The sequence below is a fragment of the Monodon monoceros genome, unplaced genomic scaffold (genome assembly GCF_005190385.1).
Source record: "Monodon monoceros isolate NGI ecotype Baffin Bay Population unplaced genomic scaffold, NGI_Narwhal_1 Super_Scaffold_21, whole genome shotgun sequence".
Lineage (NCBI taxonomy): Eukaryota > Metazoa > Chordata > Mammalia > Artiodactyla > Monodontidae > Monodon > Monodon monoceros.
In genome coordinates this window covers 131,190,268-131,207,857 of record NW_021703778.1, presented here as the reverse complement: position 1 = coordinate 131,207,857, position 17,590 = coordinate 131,190,268, and the positions used below count along the sequence as shown (strand labels likewise).

At 38.6% G+C, this 17,590-nt stretch overlaps 1 protein-coding gene across 1 annotated transcript in view; it reads left to right on the top strand.

Annotated features, from left to right (window-relative positions):
• Positions 1–17,590, top strand: part of SLC35F4 (solute carrier family 35 member F4) — a 292,769-nt gene that overhangs the window by 249,503 nt on the left and 25,676 nt on the right. Inside the window, exon 2 of the mRNA XM_029238899.1 lies at positions 15,471–15,656. Within this exon, the coding sequence (XP_029094732.1) occupies positions 15,471–15,656 (186 nt within the window). The remainder of the gene's footprint in view (positions 1–15,470; positions 15,657–17,590) is intronic.

Here is a 17,590-nt window from a genome sequence, read left to right as displayed (position 1 = left end):
AAGTCAGAAAGAGAAAGACAAATACCATAAGATATCACTTATATGTGGAATTTAAAATATGGCACAAATGAACCTAACTACAAAACAGAAACAGACTCACAGACATAGAGAACAGACTTGTGGTTGCTGGGGGGGGGGGGGCGGGGGGGGGGGTGGAGGGAGAGGGATGGACTGGGAGTTTGGGGTTAGTAGATGCAAACTATTACATTTAAAATGGATAAACAACAAGGCCCTACTGTATAGCATAGGGAAATATATCCAATATCCTAGGATAAACCATAATGGAAAAGAATATTAAAAACAAGAATGTATATATATGTATAACTGAGCCACTTTGCTGTACAGCAGAAATTAGCACATTGTAAATCAACTATACTTTAATTTAAAAAACTATTAGAACTAATAAATGAATTCAGCAAGGTAGCAGGGTACACGATCAATATACAGAAATCTGCTGTATTTCTTTATGTTAACCATGAAATATCAGATAGAGAAAGTAAAAAAAAAAAAATCCTGTTTATAATTGCATCAAAAAAAATACCTAGGAATAAACCTAACTGAGGATGTGAAAGACCTATATGCTGAGAACTATAAAACACTGATAAAGGAAACTGAAGATGATTCAAAGAGATGAAAAGATACCCCCTGCTCGTGGATTGGAAGAATTAATATTATTAAAATAGCCATACTACCCAAAGCAATCTACAAATTTAATGTGATCCCTACCAAATTACCCATGGTATTTTTCACAGAACTAGAACAAATAATCCTAATATTTACACAAAACCACAAAAGACCCAGAATTGCCAAAGCAATCCTGAGGAAAAAGAACAAAGCTGGAGGTATAACTCTCCCAGACTTCAGACAATACTACAAAGCTACAGTAATCAAAACCGTGTGGTACTGGCACAAAAACAGATATATAGATCATGGAACAGAATAGAGAGCTCAGAAATAAACCCACACACCTACTAATCTTCAACAAAGGAGACAAGAACATACAATGGAGAAAAGACAGTCTTCAAAAGTGCTGTTGGGAAAACTTGACAGCTTCATGTAAATCAATGAAGTTAGGATGCATCCTCATACTATACACAAAAAAATTCAAAATGGCTTAAAGACCTAAATATAAGACATAGCACCATAAAACTCCTAGAAAAGAACATAGGCAAAACATTCTTTGACATAAATTATAGCAATATTTTCTTAGATCAGTCTCCCAAGGGAAAAGAGATAAAAGCAAAAATAAACAAATGGGACCTAGTCAAACTTATAAGCTTTTGCACAGCAAAGGAAACCATAAACAAATGAAGAGGCAACCTATGTACTGTGAGAAAATATTTGCAAACGATATGAGTGACAAGGGCTTAATTTCCAAGATATACAGACAGCTCATACAACTCAATATCAAAAACAAACAACCCAATCAAAAAATGGGCAGAAGACCTAAATAAACTTCTCCAAAGAATACATCCAGATGGCCAACAGGCACATGAAAAAAAATGCTCAACATTGCTAATTATTAGAAAAATGCAAACCAAAACCACAATGAAGTATCACCTCATATCAATCATAATGGCTATCATCAAAAAGTCTACAAGTAATAAATTCTGGAGAGAGTGTGGAGAAAAGGGAACCCTGTTGGTAGGAATGTAAATTGGTGCAACCACTATGGAAAACAGTCTGGAAGCTCCTTGAAAGCTAAAAATAGAGTTACCATATGATCTAGCAATCCCATTCCTGGGTATGTATCTGGAAAAGATAAAACTCTAATTCAAAAAGATACATGCACCCCAATGTTCATTACAGTGCTCTTCACAATAGCCAAGACATGGAAGCAATCTAAATGTCCATCAACAGGGACTTCCCTGGTGGTCCAGTGGTAAAGAATCCTCTTTACAATGCAGGGGATGTGGGTTCAATCCCTGGTCAGGGAACTAAGATCCCACCTGCCATGGGGCAACTAAGCCCGCTTGCCACAACTACTGAGCTTGCATGCCTCAATTAGAGCCCGTGTGCTGGAAACTACAGATCCCATGCACTCTGGAACCTGCACACCACAACTACAGAGCCCACGTGCCCTGGAGCCTGTGCGCCACAACTAGAGAAGAGAAAACCCACATGCTACAACTAGAGAGAAGCCTGTGCACCGCAATGAAAGATCCCGCATGCCTCAGTGAAGATCCTGAATGCCGCAGCTAAGACCTGATGCAGCCAAAAATAAGTCTTTTTTAAAAAAGGAAATGAATATGGTAGATTTACAAAAAAAAGTCCTTTAACAAATGAATCGTTAAAGAAGATGTGGTATATATATGGGTGTGTATACACACACACACACACACACACACACACATACACACAATGAAATATTATTCAGCCATGAAAAGAATGAAATATTGCCATTTTCAGCAACATAGATGGACCTAGAGATTATCATACTAAGTGAAGTCAGGCAGAAAGACAAATATGGTATCATTTATACGTGGAATCTGAAAAAATAATAAAAATCAGCTTATTTACAAAACAGAAAGACTCACAGACATAGAAAACAAACTTATGGTTACCAACGTGGAAAAAGGAGGGAAGAGATAAATTAGGAGACTGGAATAACAGATACACACCACTATATATAAAATAGATAAACAACAAGGATTTACTGTATAGCATAGGGAACTATATTCAACATCTTGTAATAACCTATAATGGAGAAGAATCTGAAGCTGTACACCTGAGACTAACAGAATATTGTAAATCAACTATAATTAAATTTTTTAAAAAGAAATTTTGGCAAATTCCATATGGTCTTCTATGAAAATCCAACCATTGCTGATAACAGTATTCCTTTACTAGAAAGAATATTTACTGCCATTGGAAGTCAGTGGAATATGAGACAACAAACTGAAATACAGCTTTTCACATAATCTTTTGTTGAATTACTGATGTTTTCTTTCTTTTTATAAGACAAAATGTCACAGTAATAATTAGGGTTTCCAACCAATTCCAAGTCAAAATTCAGGATTACATTTCTGTCTTTGATGTTGTCAGTGATTACAACAGCTTCACAGATATTTAAGAGAAACAAACTAATAAAAGGTAGTTTTATGTTTAAAATACAATTTGCAAGAGACTGATTGGAAGAATCATCAATTAAAGAAGCTTAATGCTAGAAGATCACGTGGTCCAACCCCTGATTTTGTGATTATAATCCTATTGTAGAAACATGGATATCAGATGCCTTCTTTGCCCCTCCTACACCTGCCTCTGGCAGTAGAACTCTAGGGACTACAAAACAGACTTTCTTGCTTTCTGGCTTCAATTTAATAACCAATGGGGAGTCCCTATAGGATATCAAAGGAAGGGAGTATTATCAGGATCCCCCAGATGAATGCCTACCTTAATGAAAAGTCATAACTCATGTCAGGCAACCCTCTCCTTCCAGATTTTTCTAATCACTCCCTCCCCTTGTCCTTTCAGGCCCAAGTGCGGTAAGAGCTGCTGCTAAACCTGGGTACTGCCCTACCCACTCTGGTTTCTCGCCCACAGTGGTTTGCAAGTTTTAGCTTGCATTGGAATTGCCTGGTGGGCTCCTTAAAGCCAGGTTACTAGTTACCCCCATGGCAAAATTTCTGATTCATATGTCTGAGATGGCTGCTGATAATTTGCATTTTTAACAAGCTCCCAGGCGATGCTAGAAGCACTGCCCTATATCTTGACCGCCTTTTAATAAATTATCCTAAATTGAGTTTGTTATCTCTTCCTTCTGGAACCTTGACTAATATAAATGGCTAAAAAAAAGAAATTGGTTGAAAATAGACAAAGTTTGTTGTATGATTAAACATAATTTTCAGGTGCTTGTTTGAAAAATCTTTAAATCAAAGAAGAGAAAGCTGTAGGGATTTAGGAAATCGTTTGTCCAATTATTAAATTTCAGAGCAGAAGAAATGCAGACAAAGAGAGGTCAAGTGATTTATCAGCCACTTGGTGTCCTGCTTTTCAGGGAAGTCTTTTCAGGATACTATTCTGCTTCTTATCATATAGCAACTCTTATCCCTCTCACCCCACCTCCCTCTCCCCTCCCCTGGATTGTGTAATTGCCTTCTGTGTTTCCATTATCTCTTTAGGTTTGGGTGCCTGTGGTACATGTGGTGTTTCAGGTAATCACCATAGTTTGGGGCAGCTCAGGATAAGATCTGTAGCTGTTTTCAGCATAGGGCTTACTAGAACCAAATGTTTCATTGATGTTTTGTGCTGATGGGAAATAAGAGTCAATGGCAGGACCTTTGTTTGAATAATAGAGTCTGGTCTATCCATTATCTTCGAAGTCATCTTGCACTCAGTCACACAGAAACTCACCTGACACTTTGCTTCTCTCTCACCTACTTTCCAAAGACGTTTTCCCAATCTTTATCAGCTTGGCTTTTCAAGTTGTTATCTGAGACCCCCACCCCTTGTCCTCCATCTGTTTAGGCATTTGCTTACTCAGCAGCTGTAGTTCTTCTTTGCCCTTTTTGCTTTGAAGTCTCTAAGTGGAAACCCAAGGCACTGTCTGCCCAGCTCCACCCATACTTTCCTGGGAGATGCAGCCTGTTGCAGCGTTCTCTGGCGACAGAAATTGGACCAGGAATCAGTAAAATACACAAGTTCTTTCTTCAAGATTTTTTGACTATGGACAGCTAGATTTTTCCTAGGAGGCTAAAGCTATGAGACTGGAAACACTGGGGCTTTGAACAACCAGGTTTTCTGCAGAGGAAGGCAGGTGGCAGCCAAGTGAGGAGAAATGAATCTGGCTGCCAGCAGTGAGAAATGGGGGTGCTGTTCAGCTACACCATGCCCTGGGTTCCAGCTGTTCCTGAGGATTAGGAACGTCCCTGGCCATCCTACCCTTTGATTGCTAAACTCATAAAAACTCCCCATTTTTGCTAAACCAGTTCAGTTTGGATTTCTATTTCATGAAGTCAAACATTGTGATTGATAAAATAGAACAAATGGTCATTTCTGTTTACCTGGTCATTATTAGTAATAACAGTATACATTTCTTGAGTATGTTCTATGGACCATTTAATCCATACAGCACTCCTCAGATGTGGGTAGAACAGGAGAGAAAACTGGGGCTGAGAGAGATTACATGGACATCTTCTGTCTCAATGTTGTGCAACTATACATGGCTGAGCCAGATTCCTACCAGGTATCCCCAGATTTAAACAACCTGTGTTCTTAACCATGATGTTCTCTCTGAATCTCAATTATACCAAAGTTCCTTTTCAAGTAACAGGCAAGGATAGAAGGATGGGATTTTCAGTGCTCTTTTGTACTCAGAATTCAGGATCTTAGAGTTGAGCATCTTACCATTAAGTTTCATAGCATACACTTTCCAACTCGAGTATTTGCTCTACAATTTTCTCTGACTCAGCATAAAATTCTGCCTGGCAAAGTCCTGCTCATCCTTCAAAGCCCCATAGAACCTTTCCTACTCCAGGCTGAATAAACCACTCACTCCCTTTCTTCCTGCTCTCCTGTTCACATTATAGTTAACGGGTTACATGTCTGACTCTAATACTATGTCGGGAGTTCCATGAAGTCATGGACCATGTATTCATCATTTGTCTAACTCCTGTTCCTTACACAATACCTGCCTTAGAATAGGTGCTTAGTAACTACTTGTTGAGTTAAATTGATTTGGGAAGCATGCAGAGCCTAACCAGTGCAGATGAAGAAACCATATTCTTATGCCTGGACAATTATGAAAAATGGCACAAGGTGGCCCAAACACAATGGCTCAGGTGAGCAGATGTCTTTACAAGGGGCCGGGGACCATCTAGTGTGACTAATGGGAGACTTCCAATCCTTCACTCCTAATGCAGTTTATCCTCAATACCTGTCAAAGTCTGAACACTGTTCACTAACTGAATTTGAAATACCCAGGCACTCACTGTGGCATATAAAATACAATATAAATATGATTTATTTATGATCCTTGACTGTATCAGGTGACATTCTGAATATTTTTGTCGGCGCTGGCTTTATTTTAATTGATAGTACAAGACCATATAGCATGGGCCAGTGTCTTCATTTCCAGGACCTGAGATGACTGTTTCATGGACCAAGCTCTGAACATGCCTGTGGGCCTGGCTCTGAGTATAAATTTGCCTTTTTAGGGCAACGGTTTAAATGCCTCCAGTGGCTCAGCTATTCTCGGGTCTCTTCCATGAATCAGCAAGTGGGAGGCAGCTGGCAGCTGGCAATGAGATTTGAGCTATATTGCATAAGGACCAGGAGGTAGAGAAGCCAGGACATAACACTGCAGTGAAAATGAGGAAGAAAGAGAAATCACTAGTTTGGCTTACAAATTCAACACTTGCTATCTACATGTGATTTACCAACTTTTTAGTAACTATGGCCAATATTTTATCTCAACCCCATCTCAACTTGGTACTTAACCCATTTTTGGACTTCCTCCTTTCCACCTACAACTGCTGAGTAATCAGAAAATGCCACAAGAAGGCACACCTCATGTAAACATAAATTATACAAGATACCTGAAAGATAAATTAAAAATTACTCTTGGAGTATCTGAGTGTCACCCCTCTTGAAGAACATGAATAAATGAGAGTTCCCTGAATTTTAGACAGCCTCTTTTAATTGAATTTAAAATATTCAATTAGAAACATAACTGTGAGGCACAAGATGGCAGAGTAGGAAGACCTTGAGCTCTTCTCCTCTCACAGGCACACCAAAATCACAGTTATTAACAGAACATCCATCAATGAAAAAAAACAGGACGTACCAGAAAAAATATTCTGCAACTAAAAATATAAAGAAGGAACCACAATGAGACAGCAGGAGGGGCGGAGTAGCAATATAGGCAAATCCCATACCGCCAGGTGGGCAATCCACGAACAGGAGAATAATTACAGCTGCAGAGGTTCTCCCAAAGGAGTGAGAGGTCTGAGCCCCACTTCAGGCTCCCCAGCCCAGGGGTGCTGTACTGGGAAGACAAGCCCCCAGAGCATTTGACTTTGAAGGCCACAGGGCTTATTTTGGGAGTCCCAGAGGGCTGGGGGAAATAGAGACTTTATTCTTAAGGGACTCACACAAAGTCTCACATGCTCTAGAACCCAGGGTAGAAGCAGTAATTTGGTAGAAGCTTGGGTCAGACCTACCTTCTGAGCTCTAGAGAGTCTCCTGGAGAGGCAGGAGATAACTCCAATTCACCCTAGGGGCATAGACTCCCGGCAGTTATTTTGGGGAGCTCCTTCTACCACATGGTAACACCATTCTGGAATCTTCCTTCTAGATTATTACCACAGCACCCAGTCCCACTGCAGCCCAACAGTCTGCAGGCACCAGTACTGAGATGCCTCAGGGCAAACAGCTGGACACTGACACAACTCCACCTACCAGCAGACAAGCTGCCTTAAGACCCCCTGGGTCCACAGCCGCCTCTGGACATGGCCCTCCTCACCAGAGGGCCCAGGATCTGTCCCCACACACCAGTGCACAGGCAATAGACCCAAGACCCCGAAGGCCTCCAGCCAGGGACCATGTGGGGCCCAGGCCCCACCCACCAGGAGCCTGTCCTAGCCTCAGACCCAGCTGAACCCACCAGCAGGCAGACACCATCCACAAAAAAAAACAGCAACATCCCAGTCTATGGACTAGGCCTGCCCTGGAACTGGCTGAGCCTGGTCCCTGCCCACTAGGAGGCCAACACAAGCTTCAAGATACCAGCCCCTGCAGCCAACCATGTCAGGAACCAGCCCACCTACCAGAGATCTGACACCTGCTCTGGGACCCCTAGGCCCTGCAACCAGACCCCAGGACATGGCTCTGTCCACCAGTAGGCCGGCACAAGCCCCAGGACCTGGCTTCATCCACCAGTAGGTGGGCAACAGCCCCAGGTTCTCCTGGATCCTGACTCTGCCCACCAGTAACACACCACTAGCCCTGGAACCTCCAGGGTTCTGCAGTCAGCTGCCTCATGATCATACCCCACCAACCAGCAGCTGACAGCCTCTGCACAAAGCCGGACCTGGCAACCAATCATACCAGGGCCAAATAAACCTACCAGACCACTGGTGTAGTCAGCTCACCACAACAGAAGTACCCACACAGTCCTCATAGAAGGAACCCCTAGAGCATATAGCTCTGGTGACAAGAGGTGAGTGTGCTATTGGGACTCATAGGATGTCTCCTACAGAAGGCCACTTCTCCAAAGTCAGGAAATACGAACAACTTACCAGGGGGTACATAAAAATAAAAATAGCAAGTTAGGCAAAATGAGGTGACAGAGGAACATATTCCAAATGAAGGAACAAGATAAAACTCCAGAAGAAGAACTAAGTGAAGTGGAGACAGGCAATCTACCTGAGAAAGAGTTCAGGATAGTGATCGTAAAGATGATCAAAAAATTGGGAGAAGAATGGATGCACAGAGTGAGAAGTTAGAAGTTTTTAACAAAGAGTTAGAAAACATTAAAGAATAAATATAAAGAGATGAAGAATACAATAACTGAAATGAAAAAATACACTAGAAGGAATCAACAGTAGACTAAATGATACAGAGGAACAGAACAACGAGCTGGAAGACAGAGTAGTGGAAATCACTTATGCTGAACAGAAAAAAGAATAAAAAGAAATGAGGACAATTTAGAGACCTCTGGGACAACATCAAGTGCACTAATGTTTGCATTATAGGTGTCCAAAAAGGAGAAGAGAGAGAGAAAGGGGTTGAGAGCATAGTTGAAGAGATAATAGCTGAAAACCTCCCTAACTTGGGAAAGGAAACAGACATTCAAATCCAGGAAGTACAGAGAGTACCATACAAGATTAACCCAAAGAGGAACACACCAAGACATATTGTAAATAAAATGGCAAAAATTGAAGATAGAGAATATTAAAAGCTTCAAGAGAAAAGCAACACTTTATGTACAAGGGAACTCATGCAAGGTTATCAGCTGACTTTTCAGCAGAAACTCTGCAAGCCAGAAGGGTGTGGCACAATATTTTTAAAGTGATGAAAGTGAAAAACCTACAACCAAGAATACTCTACCCAGCAAGATTCTCAGTTCAGATTTGACGGAGAGATCAAAAGCTTCACAGACAAGCAAAAGCTAAAAGAGATCAGCACCACCAAACGAGCTTTAAAAGAAATGTTAAAGGAATTGCTCTAAGCAAAAAAGGACACAGTGAGAAACATGTGTTTCTCACATGTGAGGAGAAAGCTCATCAGTAAAGGCAAATGCACAGTAAAGGTAGGAAATCATCCCCTCACAAAGCCAGTAGGAAGGTTAAAAGACAAAAGTGGTAAAATCATCTATATTCACAATAAGCAATAATTGTGAGGGGAGGAGAGTAAAATGCAGGGTTGTTGGAATGCATTTGAAATTAAGAAATCAGCAACTTAAAACAATCATGCATATATATAGATTGCTATATGAAAACCTCATGGTAACCACAAACCAAAAATCTATAATAGATTCACACACAAAAAAGAAAAAGATAACACTAAAGATAGTCATCAAATCACAAGAGATGAGAAAAAAGAATAAAGGAATTAAAAAAAAAGACCTACAGAAACAACCCAGAAACAATTAACAAAATGGCAATAAGAACATACATATAAATAATTACTTTAAATGTAAATGGACTAAATGCTCCAATCAAAAGATATAGAGAAAAGAAATGAGAGAAAAATCATTACATGGAGACTAAACAACATGCTACTAAAAAACCAACGGGTCAATGAGGAAATCAAAAAGAAAATTAAAAAATATCTTGAGACACATGACAATGAAAACAAAACCATACAAAATCTATGGGATGCATCAAAAGCAGTTCTTAGAGGGAAGTTAATAGCAATACAGGCCTTCCTCAAAAAAACAAGAAAAATCTCAAATAAACAACCTAACCTACCACCTAAAAGAATCAGAAAAACAAGCACAAACAAAACCTAAATTCAGCAGAAGAAAGTTAATAATAAAGATCAGGGAGGAAACAAAATAGGGATTTTAAAAAAAAATAGAAAAAAATCAATAAAACCAAGAGCTGGTTCTTTGAAAGGGTAAAGAAATTGACAAACCTGTGGCCAGGCTCACCAAGAAGAAAAGAGAGAGAACCAAAATAAGCAAAATAAGAAATGAAAAAGGAAAAGTCTCAACCGCAGAAATACAAAAAACAATAAGAGAATACTATGAACAATTATATGCCAACAAATTTGACAACCTAGAAGAAATGGACAAACTTCTAGAAACATAGAGCCCACAAAAACTGAATCAAGAAGAAATAGATAATTTGAACAGACCAATCACTAGCAGTGAAATAGAATCTGTAATGATTTAAAAAAACTCCCTGCAAACAAAAGTCCAGGACCAGATGGCTTCACAGGCGAATTCTACCAAACATACAAAGAACTTATATTTACCAATTCTTCTCAAACTCTTCCGAAAGACTGAAGAGAAGGGAACATTCCCCAAAACATTCTATGAAGCCGTGATCATCCTGATATCAAAAGCAGACAAAGATACCACCAAGAAAGAAAATTACAGGACAATATCTTTGATGGATATAGATGCAAAAATTCTGAACAAAATATTAGCAAACTGAATCCAAAAACACATAAAAAAAATCATACACCATGACCAAGTGGGATTCATACCAAGTTCACAAGGATGGTTCAACATACACAAATCAATCAATGTAATACACCACATTAACAAAAGAAAATTAAGAAACCACATGACCATCTCAATAGATGCAGAAAAAGCACTTGAAAAAATTCAACATCGATTCATGATAAAAACTCTTACCAAAGTGGGTATACAGGGGACATATCTCAACATAATAAAAGCTATTTATGACAAACCCACAGCTAATACAATACTCAACGGTGAAAAGCTGAAAGTCTTTGCACGAAAATCTGGAACAAGACAAGGATGCCCACTCTCACAGCTTCTGTTCAACATAGTATTGGAAGTCCTAGCCACAACAGTCAAACAAGAAAACAAATAAAAGGTATCCAGATTGGAAGGGAAGAGGTAAAACTGTCACTACATGAAGATGAAATGATACTATATAAAGAAAACCCTAAGGACCCACACAAAAACTACTAGATCTGATAAATGAATTAAGCAAAGTAGCAGGATACAAGATTAACATTCAGAAATTGGTTGCATTTCTTTACACTAACAATGAAAATCAGAAAGAGAATGTAAAAAAAAAAAAAGAACAATTCCTTTTAAAATCGCACACACAAAAAAACCTAGGAGTAAACCTGACCAAGGAGGTGAAAGACTTACATGCTGAGAACTATGAAACATTAGCAAAGGAAATTAAAGAGGGTTCAAAGAAATGGAAAAATATCCCATACTCTTGGATTGGATGAATTAATATTATTAAAATGGCAATATTACCCAAAACAATCTACAGATTTAATGCAATCCCTATCAAATAATCCATAACATTTTTCACAGAACTAGAATAATCTAAAAATTTATATGGAACCATAAAAGACCCAGAATTGCCAAAGCAATCCTAAGGGGGAAAATAAAAAGCAGGAGGCATAACTCCCCCAGACTTCAGACAATACTACAAAGGTATAGTAATCAAAACAGTGTGGTATTGGTACAAAAACAGACATATAGATCAATGGAACAGAATAGAAATAAATCCACACACCTACAGTCAATTAATCTTCAACAAAGGAGGCAAGAATATAAAATGGGAAAAAGACAATCTCCAGCAAGTGGTTCTGGGAAAGTTGAACAGCCTCATGTAAATCAATGAAGTTAGAACACACCCTCACACCATGCACAAAAATAAACTCAAAATGGTTTAAAGACTTAAACATAAGACATGACACCATAAAACGCCTAGAAGAGAGCATAGGCAAAACATTCTCTGACATAAATTGTACCAGTGTTTTGTTAGGTTAGTCTCCCAAGGCAATAGAAATAAAAATAAACAAGTGGAACCTAACCAAACTTACAAGCTCTTGCACAGTAAAGGAAATCATAAAAAAAAAAGAACTAAAACAAAAACAAAAACACAAAAAGATAACCTATGGAATGGGAGAAAATATTTGCAAATGATGTGACAGATAAGGGATTAATCTCCAAAATATATAAACAGCTCACACAACTCAACAATAAAAAAAAAATCCAATCGAAAAATCGGCAGAAGACCTTAATAGACATTTCTCCAAAGAAGACATACAGATGGCCAATAGGCACATGAAAATATGCTCAACATCACTAATTATTGGAGAAATGCAAATCAAAACTACAATGAGGTACCACCTCACACTGGTCAGAATGGCCATCATTAAAAAGTCTACAAATAACAAATGCTGGAGAGGGTGTGGAGAAAGGGGAACCCTTCTACACTGTTGGTGGGAATGTAAGTTGGTGCAGCCACTATGGAAAATGGTAGGGAGGTTCCTCAGAAAGCCAAAAATAGAACTACCATATGATCCAGCAATCCCACTCCTGGGCATGTAACTGGACAAAACTATAATTCAACAAGATATATTCACCTCTGTGTTTCTAGCAGCATTATTCACAATAGCCAAAACTTGGAGACAACTTAAATGTCCATCTACAGCTGAACAGATAAAGAAGAAGTGGTACATATATACAATGGGATACTACTCAGCCATAAAAAAAGAACAAAATAATGCCATTTGCAGCAACATGGACGTGACTAGAGGTTATCATACTAAGTAAAGTAAGTCAGAAAGAGAAAAAGAAATACCATACAATATCACTTATATGCAGAATCTAAAATGTGACACAAATGAACCTATCTACAAAACAGAAACAGACTCACAGGCAGAGGTCAGACTTGTGGTTGCCAAGGGGAGGGGGAGAGGGATGGACTGGGAGTTTGGAGTTGGTAGATGCAAACTATTACAGACTATTGCATTTAGAATGGACAAACAACAAGGTCCTACTGTATAGCACAGGGAACTATATCCAATCTCCTGGGGTAAACCATAATGGAAAAGAATATTTTTTAAAAAAGAATGTATACATGTGTATAACTGAGTCACTTTGCTGTACAGCAGAGATTGGCACAAACTGTAAATCAGCAATATTGCAATTTTAAAAAGTATTATTAAAAAAAAAAGACATACAGTGGCTGAATGGATCCAAAACCAAGACCTACAAGAAACTCACTTCATATCCAAAGACATAAACAGATTGAAAGTGAGAGATGGAAAAAGGTATTCCATACCAATGGAAATCAAAAGAAAGCCAGGGTAGCAATACTTTTATCAGACAAAACAGAGTTAAAATAGAGTTAAAGTAGAGACTGTTACAAGAGACAAAAAAGGACACTACATAATGATCAAGGGATCAATCTAATAAGACATAACAATTGTAAATATATATGCACCCAACATAGGGGCACCTAAATACATAAAAACAAACATTAACAGACATAAATGGACAAATCAACAATAACATAATACTAATAGGGGACTTTAACACCCCACTTACATCAATGGACAGATCATTCAGACAGAAAATCAACAAGGAAACACTGGCCTGAAGTGACACATTAGACCAGATGAAATTAACAGATACATATAGAGAGAGAACATTCGCCCAAAAGCAGCAGAATACACATTCTTGTCAAGTGCACATGGAACATTCTCTAGGATAGATCACATGCTAGGCCACAAAATCAAGCCTCGGTATATTTAAGAAAATTGAAATTATATCACCATCTTTTCTAACAACAACACTATGAGACTCGAATTCAACTACAAGAAAAAAACTGCAAAAAACACTGACATGTAGAGGTAAACAATATGCTACTAAACAACCAATGAATCACTAAAGAGATCAAATAGGAAATAAAAAAATACCTGGAGACAAATGAAACAAAAACACAATGACTCAAAATCTATGGGACTCGGCAAAAGAAGTTCTAAGAAAAAAGTTTATAGCTATACAAGCTTACCTCAGGAAAAGAAAACATTTCGAATAAACGATCTAATTTTACACCTAAAGGAGCTAGAAAGCAAAGAACAAACAAAACCCGTTAGTAGAAGGAAATAAATCATAAAGATCAGAGCAGAAATAAATGAAATAAAGGCTAAAAAAATTGAAAAGATCAATGAAACTAAGAGCTATTTCTTTGAAAAGATAAACAAAATTGATAAACCTTTAGCCAGGCTCATCAAGAAAAAGAGAGGGTCCAAATCAATAAACTCAGAAATGAAAAAGGAGAAGTTACAATGGACACGGCAGAAATACAAAGGATCATAGCTGCTATGAGCAACTATATGCAAATAAAATGGAAAACCTAGAAGAAATTTGTAATTATGTACAATCTCCCAAGTCTAACCCAAGAAGAAATAGAAAATATAAACAGACTAATTACCAGTAATGAAATTGAATCAGTAATAAAAAAAAAAATCTCCCAGTAAACAAAAGTCCAGGACCAGGTGGCTTCACAGGCGAATTCTACCAAACATTTAGAGAATAATTAACACCTATCTTTCTTAAATTATTCAAAAAAATTTGCAGAGGCAGGAACACTTCCAAACTCATTCTGTGATGTCAGCATCACCCTGATACCAAAGCCAGACAAAGATATAACAAGAAAAGAAAATTGCAGGCCAATATCACAGATGCAAAAACGTAGATGCAAAAGTCCTCAACAAAATATTAGCAAACCAAATCCAACAACACATCAAAAGGATAATACACCATGATCAAGTGGGATTTATCCCAGGGATGCAAGGGTTTTTCAATATGTGCAAATCAAACAATGTGATACACCATATTAACAAATTGAAGGATAAAAACCATATGATCATCTCAATAGATGCAGAAGAAGCTTCCGACAAAATTCAATACCCATTTATGATAAAAACTCTCCAGAAAGTAGGCATAGAGGGAACTTACCTCAACATAATAAAGGGCATATATGACAAACCCACAGCTAACATTCTCAACAGTGAAAAAGCTGAAAGCATTCCACTCTCACTACTTTTATTCAACATATTGGAAGTCCTAGCCAGAGCAGAGAGACACAACCAAGTTGGATTTTAGTGATCAATCTAATGGAAAAGCGTATAGTGGATTTAATAGGAGACCCTGTTGGCAGTCTTACCAGTTAGGAATTCAACAGTCAGCCTTACGAAGAAAAGGGAGGAAGCAGCGTATCATCACTTTGCTTTCCTTGAGGTAAACTACTTGACTGTGATAACAGTTCTAATTCAGAACAGATATGTCAACCCAAACACCATTTTCTAATGTTCATTTCCAGTTAATGGATTTATCTAAAAAGACCCTTTGTCTTAGGGACACAGACCTTGCCAACATAGCATTCTCTTTTTAGGACCCCCTTTTTTAAAATTAGAAATGAACTCAATGAATGTTCCATATATTTTACTGCCAAGGCATTTAAAAATCTGTTTTCCTTGAGGAAATTCTCAAACTGGTATGAACTCTTTCTTCCCAGGTACCTCCAGATCATCAGTTACTCGATGTAAACCGGGAGCCAACTGCCCCAGTTCACACAGTAGCATCAGCAGACAACTGTCCCCTCTGTCTGTCACCGAAGATTCTTCTGCTCCTATTCTTGAACTTCAGAGTCGAGGATCCTCTGGAGTTTGTGGACACAGAGCCGAGAGGCAGAACAGATCAGGTATGCGGGTAACCTCCTCTTAAATAACAGTACGTTTGGTAAGCTTCTAGCCAGCAATGAAAGATCTCACCATTGGCACAGAATGTAGAGATGTTACACGGACTCTCAGGAGTGCATGTGGGGAAAGTTTATCAAGTGGGAGGAGAAGGAAGAAAGGAAATGTGCAGATATAATCCATTAATGATGTACGGTGTACAGTGTAGCAGAGAAGTAATACCAAAACCTATAATTGGAGGGTTTAACGTATGGTTAAACAGTGACTTCTAATGAAGTTTATAAGGAAACTAGTTTTCTCGTCTTCAAGATGTGAAAAGCCAGCATCTTTTACCTCAATCCTGGGCTTTAGTATTAGCACACTGTGCCCATTCTGAGAAGAATAAAAGTACGAGAAAAATCACAGACTCTGCTCTTGTCTTTATCAGGACTGCCAGTCCTTGGAGCTCTTCTAGTTTTCCCAATTTTACACCTCCTTCACTTCAGTTGTCTCCCGGATCAGCATTTACTACTAAATCAAGACCTTTGGCATTTCCTCACGTGTGCCTGACCACTTACCAACTCCTGGGTTACTTGGTTACTGGAATTGCTAGATAAATTACCTTAATATATCCATGGGTTTCCCAGCAAACTTATCATTTTAAAATGCAGCTGGGTCCATTAGGCTGCTGCCCAATACTGTTACATTTTGGTGGTGGACATCGTACTGCCTTCCCCAGAGATGCTCTCAAGCTCTGAGTCCATACTCACTTGCTCTCATCATATGACCACACTTCTACTTTCCTGAAAAGACTAAAACAATTGTGTGCTAAGAGATGCTTTCCTCTCTGCCTCAAAATGTCTCTGTTCTCTTGTTTGCTAATTTGCTAATTACCATCATTGTGGGGACCACCTTTGATTTTTGTGTTCGCTACCATTCTGATGTTGACTCCTTCTGCATCCATGATCACCTTCTCTCCATCTCTTCCACCTACATTTTCAATCTCTCCTTCTCCATATATTCCTTCAGCTTGGCCAGCAACATATTAAAATCTCTTGCATCCTTAAAATCAATAGTGACAACGCAAAAACAACAAAATACTCTATTCAAAACAAGTGGGTAGTGGAAAAAAAACCCTCAAACTTTGAGAACACTAGCTTTAAAAAATAAACAGAAGAGAGGGCTTCCCTGGTAGCGCAGTGGTTCGGAGTCCGCCTGCCATTGCAGGGGATACGGGTTCGTGCTCCGGTCCTGGAAGATCCCACATGCCGCGGAGCAGCTGAACCCGTGAGCCATGGCCGCTGAGCCTGTGCGTCCGGAGCCTGTGCTCTGCAATGGGAGAGGCCGCAAGAGTGAGAGGCCCATGTACCGCAAAAAAAAAAAAAAAAAAAACAGAAGAGAAATGGTAATTCAGGGGACTCAGGTAAACAAAGGTATAGAAGAAGTGTGAAAGCCTCTTGTAGGGTCCTACTTATCTGATAAGGAGGTTTTATACGAGAAAAGATTTTTTCAAAAAACGACAATATTTTAAAATGGAATCTCAGCAACTATGGACCCCAAGGCTAAAACTCTTTTTTTAAAAGTGAAGAAAATCACATCTTAAATCTTCAGAAAGTTTTAATTGGCTTTAATAAGTTACGGTAATATTCTTATCATCCCAGTTATCTTCAGAACAGTATGTTCCAGTTAACTAAATATGGTTAATAAATTTGCCCTACCTATCATATAGAGATTACAAATCTTAAAAACTGTACCGTTAAAGACCACGTGGGGCATGATTTACTCTTTCTGTAATGATTCAGAAGACATTTGGGGATATTCCTAGACACCAAAAAGAAAAGAAAAATAATCTGAAGAGTAGCTCACCATTCTTTCATGAACGTTATGGTACTTAACCTCAAAATGAAGCCCATGAGATACATATTATCGCTGTTTGACAGAGAACCTAAGATGGAATTAA